The 9,930-nt window shown below is 43.4% G+C and overlaps 1 protein-coding gene across 1 annotated transcript; it reads left to right on the forward strand.

The window, feature by feature from the left end:
- Window positions 1-1,416: 1,416 nt before the first annotated feature.
- Window positions 1,417-9,330, forward strand: LOC119278974 (AP3-complex subunit beta-A-like). The gene is made up of 11 exons (XM_037560376.1): window positions 1,417-1,714; window positions 1,790-1,866; window positions 3,527-3,773; window positions 3,854-4,462; window positions 4,911-5,084; window positions 5,479-5,605; window positions 5,685-5,794; window positions 6,200-6,400; window positions 6,473-7,437; window positions 7,522-7,770; window positions 8,686-9,330. Exons 1-11 carry the CDS (start codon window positions 1,511-1,513, stop codon window positions 9,032-9,034), a joined length of 3,312 nt encoding a protein of 1,103 aa, XP_037416273.1. The 5' UTR covers window positions 1,417-1,510; the 3' UTR covers window positions 9,035-9,330.
- The last annotated feature ends 600 nt before the right edge of the window (window positions 9,331-9,930 follow it).

Here is a 9,930-nt window from a genome sequence, read left to right on the forward strand (position 1 = left end):
TCTCTCTCCATTTATTTATCCTCCTTGAATAAAAGATGCAGCTGAAGGAGAGCTAGCCTGGTGGTCTTCATCCATCTAGCTAGCTTGGATCTTTCATCTGCCTCGTGCATGTGTGTCCCCGTGAATGTATGTATGTGTGAATCATGCATGGCTGCCCTTAACCCGGCAGTTTGTGTGTGTGTCTAGTGTGATTTGCTTCATTTCTCTGCACTCAAGGGACTTGGATTCTATTGTGTGTGTGTGTGTGTGCCTATATATTTGTACACGCGTGTCAGCTGACCTATATATGGTCTTCAGTGGTGTGGTGTGTATGTGTTTTCATTCCGAGTGTTCAAGTCACATGTACTGTGTGATCAACATCTTAATTATATACTAGTTGAAATGCTTGAATATCCTATGACAAATTGATGAGTCAAAATCACAAGCTAACGGGACGAGGAGACACTTGGAAGGGTTCCGAATTCCAGCTTCCCGCTTTGAGCAAAGAACAAAGGCACCCTGTGTTTTCATAACTTGTGCCTGCATTACCATTCCTTCATATCTATCAGCAACACCGACAAAATATGTTAACGTTTCAGCGATCCTGCAAGACAAACTCCAGGTACAACAGTAGCTTCAGACGTGCTACCAACCAGGAAGCAAGCAATGGAGCGGAATCCTCTCACCTAAGCTATGATATGCTCCGTGTGTAAATAATGCAACTGCAAAAAGAAAGAAGATTGTGGGACACATACTGCATCTGGACATCATTATCCACCAAACTGAATAGACAAAGTTTGTTATCCATCACATGCTCAAGTAGCGCGAAATTGACACCCAATAGAAAGAAGCATGAATAATAACCTGAGAATTTTTCGGACTCATGGCATAGCTCTTGTGTGCCAGCTGAAAAAGAACTTGTTCCTTTCTGAACGTCAAAAGGCCACCAGCAGCAGCCGGAGGCCAGCACCTATGCTATGCTATGCAGTCCCCTCCCCACGGCCATGATGATAAGCATCCAACGTCGGCTCGACTGACAGGCTAGCCGTCGCTGGCCGTCGCTGCATTCGCCTCCGGCGAGGGGAACGGCGGCGAGACGCACCGATGCCTCCTTCGGCCGGTCGCATCCTCCCGGCTCACTACGCTCGGGGGATGGCGCGGAGAGATTGGGAGGGAGGAACGCGGCGCAGGAGGCTACACTCTTCCGGCTGGCCGCCGAGGGATTTTGGGAGGGCTGGGCGGAGTCGAGAGATCAATATCCCAAACTTTTCTTTTTGAGCCGTATAATATCCCAACTACCCATCCATTAGGATGGATGAGGGCCCACGGAGAACACGGCCCAGGCCCTCTCCCGGACGGCCCTGGGCTGGGCCACACGTCAAGTGCGGCCCACTCCACGCGCACCCCACCCATCGCCGTCCCTCGCGTCGCGTGGACTGGACAGACCACTCCCCTCCCTCTCCACGGCGAACCCCGACGGCCGCCGAGATCCGCGCCGCCGACGAGATCCGGCGAAGAGATAGAGAGAGAGATGTTCGGGATGCGGGCGAGCGGCGCGGCGGCGTCGTGGGTGGTGGGGCGGATGGGCACGGACGCGCACCTGTACGACGACCCGGAGGACGCCGCCATCCCGGCGCTGCTCGACTCCCGCTTCGACGCCGACAAGGTCGACGCGCTCAAGCGCCTCCTCGCCCTCATCGCGCAGGGCGTCGACGTCGCCCACCTCTTCCCCCAGGTCCCCTTCCTCTCCCTCCTCCCCTCTCCTCTCTTCTCGTCGGATTCCGGCTAGCTAACGCGCTGGCGGGCGCAGGTGGTGAAGAACGTCGCGGCGCAGTCGCTCGAGGTCAAGAAGCTCGTCTACCTCTACCTGCTCCACTACGCCGAGACGTAAGCTAGCTAATCCCCCCTTGCCCCCATCCGCATTTCGCCCTGCCTCTGATCTGCTGTGATCTTAGTTCCTTCCACCAGATCCGGGCTAAGTAGATTATGCTGTGAGTTGCTCCAGCTTAGATTTATCTGCATTACTTCTCCCGCCTGCGATTTGTCGACACAGATTGTTGGAGCTAAGCGGGCAGGAGATACACGCCTTCCTTTTGCCATTGAATCATAGTCGATGTTATCTCAACTTTGGGACACAGGAGCTTCTGCTTCACAGTACTCCCTCCGTAAACTAATATAAGAGCATTGAGATCACTACTTTAGTGATCTAAACGCTCTTATATTAGTTTACAGAGGGAGTACATAGTTCAATTAGAATTGGAACAAAGGAAAATTCCACTTCCCGGAAGGGGAATTAGTTCTTAGCAACACGCTTGGACTGAAGAAATTACCTGGAGGGAATGACATAAACTTTGACATCTGAACTGAAGAGGCAAGTTGAACCTAATAGAGTGCCATTTATAGGTTGCTTTTGCCTGTTCATGAACCAATTTATTTTATTATTAGTATATGATATGACTTTACTTACACTTGTCTCCCACATGGCCAAAGCGCGACACGTTGCTTCGCACGGAAACTTCTCCACCTAAATAATAAGAGACCATCCATCCATTGGAGCTTGTGAATTGCACGAGCTCTTCTGGAAAACCTTGTCACCTGTTCTCCTAGATCGGCGAGAAGTTAGCGAGCAAACAAGAAAAGTCGATGAGTTGTTTTGGCTACCCTGCTCTCTGCTTGGAAAGAATACTAATGCTGGTGCTCCTGAGAGTTTACCTTTCCAGTCAGCAGTCAGACCTGAAAGCTCTGTGCAAATTATAATTCATCAGCATGTCTGAATCTGAATATAAAGTGGCCAGCCCAGACCTGTACAAAATAATTCAGTTGATGGCAGTGATGTGCATACACTATTGCCATGACTTCCTATTCGTCCTCTTGCAGTAGAAAGTTCCATGGAGTTGCTGGACACCTTACCTGAAAAAATGTTGAAGTTTTGTCCAATTTGTAGTTCTTTATTGGCTCACGTTTCACCATTCTGACACGTGTGATTGTCTTAGTACTGTACTTCAGATCTCACCAGTGACTATCAGCAATTTTTGTTGTGTACACTTTATCTGTTTGACATATTTTAAGCTCATTACTTCAATGCCAAATTTAATGAACAGAAGTGTATTTTTCACTCTCACAAGAGAGTAATTTATCTGCTTCCTTGACATTGTACCATGATGAGATTGAGGGATTGACAGAAATTTCGATGCTACTCAAACATATCACACTGCTGCTAAACACTAGACATTTGCAATCATAATCAGATGAACAATGTATTGACCTGTTCTGTTGTTCGACAACAGGCATGCAGGCAATAAGTGCAATGTTGCAATATGATCAAAAACATGTAGAACAGCAATATATGAACTATAATCCAATGAAAAAAATGTGTATCTCCTATTCTTGAATAATACATGCATCCTTGTGATGTTATAGACAAGGATCAATGGATCATGTTGTTTCATAAGTTTTAATCTTGGTTAACAAGTTGAATTTTGAATAAGAATGTTTTTCTCTTTGTGATTGGCATGCGTAGTTACAAAATTTCTTGCTACTGCTGCAGGCGGCAAAATGAAGCTCTCCTTTCTATTAACATATTCCAGAAGGATTTATCAGACATAAACCCGTTGGTAAGGGCTTGGGCCCTTCGCACTATGGCTGGCATCAGATTACACGTTGTCGCTCCACTCGTGTTAGTGGCTGTGAAGAAATGTGCAAGGGATCCATCGCCATATGTCAGGAAATGCGCGACATATGCACTTTGTAAGCTCTACGACTTGCTTCCAGAGGAAAACACAACCTTGGAGGAGGTCTGTTAAGTGCAACTTGCTTCTCATTCGTGTTGATTGTTGACATTATGTCTATCTGAAAGCTGATCATGTTTTTGCAGATTGTGGATGTTTTGCTTGGTGACAGTTCCTTTGGAGTAGTGGGAGCTGCTGCAGTTGCATTTAAGTCGGTTTGTCCAAATTGTTTAGCGCTGATAGCAAAGCATTTCCGATGGCTCTGTGAAACACTCCCTGATATTGAAGAATGGTACCAGATTACTCTAATTGAGATTCTCTTGCGGTATGTGATAGCAAAACATGGATTGGTCAAGGATTCTGTAATGTTTGCTTCAGAATTGTCTTTGGAGAGCCAGGCTGGCAGGGATTCTGTTCCTGTTAGTAATATATCCAGCACCCAGATGGAAACTATTGTTAAAGGAGGTTCTGGCACTATGCCAAACATTATGTTGTTCCGGCATTACATTGAAGAATATTCAGGATCTTTTGATAGAGACGAGAATAAATTCAGCTTTCCATCTGTCACTACTAGCACAAATGATGATGTCGTAATTCTATTGAAATGCACATCACCTCTTCTGTGGAGCCAAAATAGTGCAGTGATACTTGCAGCGGCAAGTGTTCATTGGATAATGGCTCCAGCTGAGGAAGTGAAGAGAATTGTTGGCCCGATTTTATTTACTCTACGTTCATCTCCTGATGCAACATATGTGGTAATTTCTACATATTTTTGCCTTGTATCGTATCCCATATTTCAAATAGAAATAATTATGGTATTGTATATTTCACTAATCATTTCTGTTATCATGCAATTACGTTGTGTCAGAAATCAACTTATGTATGTAAGTATCATATATCATAGTGTAGTGGAATAAAATTTTCCTAATACTCATGTGCCACTGTAGAGTGGTCAACTGTCATGCTTTGAGTTATGTATCCGTGATGGCTTGAACTCATATAAAAGACACACACAGACATTTGCACTCACACCTTTGTGTTAGATGAAGCTAAAAACTGAGCACTGAGTTCGTTTTATTACATCTTGGAATCATATGTTAAGGCATTCCTGCAGACATAAGAATCTAATAATTTTCCAGCAGATGTATGTTTTTCTGACGCTGGTTTCTTATTGAGCTTACCCCCTTTTTTTTGTTCTTGCAGATGCTTGGCAACATACTAGTTTTTGCCAAGACTGCCCCATTATTGTTTGCTTCGTATTATGAAGATTTCTTCATATGTGCTTCAGACCCGTATCAGACTAGGGCTTTGAAGCTTGAAATACTCACCACCATTGCCACAGAGTCATCTATCCCAGCCATTCTTGAAGAATTTCAGGTATTTGCTTGTATGTACACCATATTCCCATAAAGTTGAGCTGTCACAGTGACTGGCAATCATATATTTGCTTCTCACATGAAAGTCTTTGATAGAACTTCCTCTTAAGGTAACAAAATCATCACTCGCTCTTGCAAAATAATTTCAAAAACCAAGCTAGCATTTCCTGTGTCATACTGATGATGGTTCATGCATGCTAAATACACCTTTAAAACCTTCTTCTTGGATCTAAGTGTAATTACAGTTTTTTTGGATCTAAGCGTTCTACTCATGGAAGTTAGTCTTATAGTCAAGCTTAGCAGCATAAAAAATTGATGTCCTCTACCTATGTGATCAAGGATTTCTAGTTATAGCCCCCTGACATTCTGCTTATGTACTCTCTAATTGTTGCCAGGATTATATGAAAGATCCGAATAGGAGATTCGTGGCAGATACAGTTGCTGCAATTGCATTGTGTGCCCTGAAACTCCCCTCTATCACCTCCAGTTGTCTTGAGGGACTTTTGGCACTTGTATTGTACGGTAATAACTGTTCTCTCTGCATATGTTCTGATTGATCATCCTTCTTGAATAATAATATTTGGTTTTCACCTTGTTACAGAATTGTCTATCACTAACTCAGTTCACTTGAATGAAGAAGATGCTGTTTTAGTTCAAGCCATCTTGTCAATCAAAGAAGTAGTGAAAATAGATGCAGCATCTCATGAAAAGGTACAACAAATTAGTTTATATAGGCCTCTAATCCTGTAGCGCCACAGATTTGTTATATACTTTTCATATTATATGGGTAATGCATTCACTTGACATTATGATGATCATTTGATAAAGCAGTTGCATTGGTGTGTGGAATGTAGAATAGCTGACCAGGCCCCTTAAACCATCACCTACTCCTTCTCCAGCTCTGTTGGTGATATTTTCCATAGTGAAGGGTGATGGACTATTTAAATTTCTTTTATCCTTTTCTCTCCTGAATAATCTGGGGTATCATTCATGGGAAGTATATTCAAGAACAAATATGGATATATGATATCAGGATGCCATGTGCTATTATTCGAATGCAGTTTTCATGATTTACATTTTTTTATTTGATGTATTCATTAATTTTGTTCTCCTAAGGTGATTATCCGGTTGGTTCGTTGTCTGGATACAATTAAGGAGCCTGCAGCACGGTCGTTGATTATTTGGATATTTGGTGAGTATAGCTCTATTGGAAATCTAATACCAAAGATAGCTCCAGTTGTTCTTAAGTATCTGGCATGGTCCTTTGCCGCCGAAGTGCTCGAGACAAAGCTTCAGATCCTAAATGCTTCTGCAAAGGTATATATCGTAAGTCCTAACTTTAGTTTTCTTACACTTAAATGGAGATTGCTAATAGGTTTATTTTTTCAGGTTATCATACATTCTGCAGAAGAACAGCTAGAAGAATTCAAAAGGATAGTGGCATATGTCATTCAGTTGGCTGCATGTGACATGAATTATGATGTCCGTGATCGTGCACGTTTCTTGTCAGGACTTCTACCATGCTGTGCTACTGAAAATGGCCCCTCATGTCGATCACAGAATGTAGATGTTATTAAAGAGCTAGCTGATCATATCTTTGGTGGGAAGATACATCCTGCATCTAATTCAGACAGCAACTACCGGATTTATCTTCCGGGTTCCCTGTCACAAGTTGTTCTTCATGCAGCGCCTGGCTATGCACCACTTCCGAAGCCTCAAAGTATGATCCTAATTCATAAGACCGTAGAACCAATCAGAGGCGTAGCTGATTCCTCCGAAGGCACTAATTCTGATGCTGAATCTGGATCTTCAAGGGATGAGAGTGGCTCTGTGTATGATTCAGAAAGTGAAGCTGGTAGTGATTCAAATGATGAAGGCCATAACCTTCATCGTCAAAAGGAGAATCAGGAAGCTCCGCTGATTCATATGTATGATGGTAATGTAGATCAAGCCTATGCAGGTCGAGCTGTCGATGAAAATTTGGCATCTCTCATCTCTACTGATTTGACAGAATTAATGTCCAAGTCAGCCTTGGAGTCATGGCTTGATGAGGCTCCTGCTGCACCACTTGTTCAGGATTCGGTACAGACATCATGTGCAAGGGTTTCTTTTACCACTCGCAGCTTTGAGAGAAAACCTAAATTGCATAGGTTGTTAGATCCATCGGATAGTGATGGCTTGAGTGTTCTATATGCCTTCTCATCTGAGGTTTCACCCAAATCACGCTTGCTAGTATGTGTAGACTTGTTTGTCGAGAATGTTACAACAGAACAATTAGCAGATATAACCATTAAATCTGAAGAGGCTTCTGGTAGCAAGAGTGGCATGGACCAAACATCAGAAGGATCTGCAAGGTATACATCATTATATTGTCTGTATTGTGATTGTTTCTTCGTCGTCAACTTATTTCTCAGCTCATGAATCGTCTTTACCTGCAGCATACCAACTCTTGTTCCTGTTGAAGAGATACAGTCTCTGGCTCCTGAACAGACAGCTAAGATGCTTCTTCAGGTTCACTTTCATCATCATCTCTTGCCCTTGAAGTTGTCTGTCTTTTGCAATGGGAAAAGGCATCCAGCCAAACTTCACCCGGACATTGCTTATTTTGTACGACCACTACCCATGGACCTAAATGCTTTTCTATGCAAGGAAAACCAGCTGAGGGGAATGTTTGAGTACGCTAGAAGGTAACCAGACTCTTATCATATCTGTACTAGTTATTACTTAGTTTCATGCAGTTGCTTCGATTAGGAACTGATCTGACACATAAGCCAAACTATGCCTTGTTTACTGTTACAAACTGATCTGCCTCCCCAAAAGGAATAGGAGGTTGCACTTGCTTCCCCTTGAACAAATTACCACGTGGCTGCTCAGTTTTAATGGAACACGCAACGAGGAGTATTTTCGTCATGATGTTATTTCTAATACATCATGTACTATTGGAAAAGAATGTCTATTATATGTATAAAAAAGAATATCTTTGTGATGTTTTCAACTGATAGTGCATAGAAAAAGGAGTAAGCAAGTAGGAATAGATTCTCAGCTTTATATTAATTCAGCCACTTAAACCCAAATAATTTGACTTATGTTTTACCAGCAAGAAACATCTTGTTAAGATTATCTCCAAAAATAATTTGACTCAACCGTTTTAGGCATCTTTTGTTTGCAATTTATGGATACCATCAGACTTTCTAAGGCACATGATACTTATTATGCACTTTGCATCATGTGTATGAATGCAAATTCAAATTAAGATTATCTTCATGTGCACTAAATTATCTGATTGTTTGTTGCCACGATAATTTTATTGCATAACCTGAGCCCACAACATCACAAACTCATGAGCACCGTTTTAGTCATATTTTGTTTGCATTTTATGGATACCATCAGACTTTTAAGGCACATGATACTTATTATCCACTTTGCATCATGTGTATGAATGCAAATCCAAATTAAGATTATCTCATGTGCACTAAATTATCCGATTGTTTTTGTCCCCACGATAATTTTATTGCATAACCTGATCCCACAACATCACAAACTCTTGCTGTGGTGATCTGTTGACTATATGCTGGAACTAAATCTGTTAAGAATTGCGACAGGTGCACCTTCAAAGATCATCTTCAAAAGCACGAGCAGACCGAAGAGAGTCCAGATCACAACACCGACAAGAACCTTCTACTAGCCCAAACTCTCGCGTCGAAAGTACTCAGCAATGCCAATGTTCACCTAGTGTCAATGGATATGCCGGTGACCTTCAGCATCGACGACGCCTCCGGCTTGTGCTGGCGATTCAGCAGCGAGATCCTGAGCACTTCGAACCCCTGCCTGATCACCATCGTGGCGGATGGGCATACCTCGGAACCACTGGATCTCACTGTGAAGGTGAACTCCGAAGACACAGCGTTCGGCTTGAACCTCCTGAACAGAGCCGTTGCGATCATAGAGTGAAGGCGGCACTTTTGAGTTCTGCAAGTTTGGTTCAAATGCTACTTTTGTGGATACTGTAAATCATTGTACATTATTGTGAATGCCGAGGGCGTAGAGTAACCCGACAGATTGTTGTACATCTTGTATTCCTTTTCTCATTGTTAGATTTGATTTTTTTTGGTAAACTGGTGGCAAGCTTTGCTGTTGTTACAGAGTGCGACAGAATCCGCGATAGCACGCATCGCGGCGTGCTGCTGGATGGTAATGTTGATGGCATGAGATTTCTGTGGGACCAATAAATTCCAGAGTTTTAACTACAGGACAATTTTTTGGATTATGATGACATTGTACAGTTGATAAATCCAGTTGTATATACAGCAGGGATTAATGGCTACATCTCAGACAAACACAGTAAAAGCAGAGCTTGGCACACAATGGTTTTCCTTCCAAGAAACTAGTAAAGAGAAGAAAGTAACTGCTAGAACAAATAAGCATGTCAAAAACCAGGTAGTATCCAAGCTAACGATATAGGCCTCACCAAGCAGCGCCGGCCATGGCCTCCCCAACCCCAAGAAACCCCGCCGAATTCTTCGACAGCCGCCGGGGGAGGGACTCCCTGCTCGAATTCTTGGACAGTCGGCGCTGGCAGAGGCTTCATGACGTCTTCCATGGGCGGAGGCTCTTTCTGCTCGAACAGTTCTGGGTAGTGCGAGTGCCACTCCGCATCGGCCGGCATCTCCATCTCCGTGTTAGGGGTGGCTTCCTTGTTCGCCGCGCCGGAGTCTTGATCGAAGGCTGTCGTCGTCGTGGTGGGTTCCTCTTTGGTAAGGATGTCCAACGGCTTTGGCAAGTTCTTGGTAAGGATCTCCAATGAAGATGGCAAGTCGTTCTTGGTAACGGTCTCCGCTGGCTCTGTC

The sequence above is a fragment of the Triticum dicoccoides genome, chromosome 3B (genome assembly GCF_002162155.2).
Source record: "Triticum dicoccoides isolate Atlit2015 ecotype Zavitan chromosome 3B, WEW_v2.0, whole genome shotgun sequence".
Lineage (NCBI taxonomy): Eukaryota > Viridiplantae > Streptophyta > Magnoliopsida > Poales > Poaceae > Triticum > Triticum dicoccoides.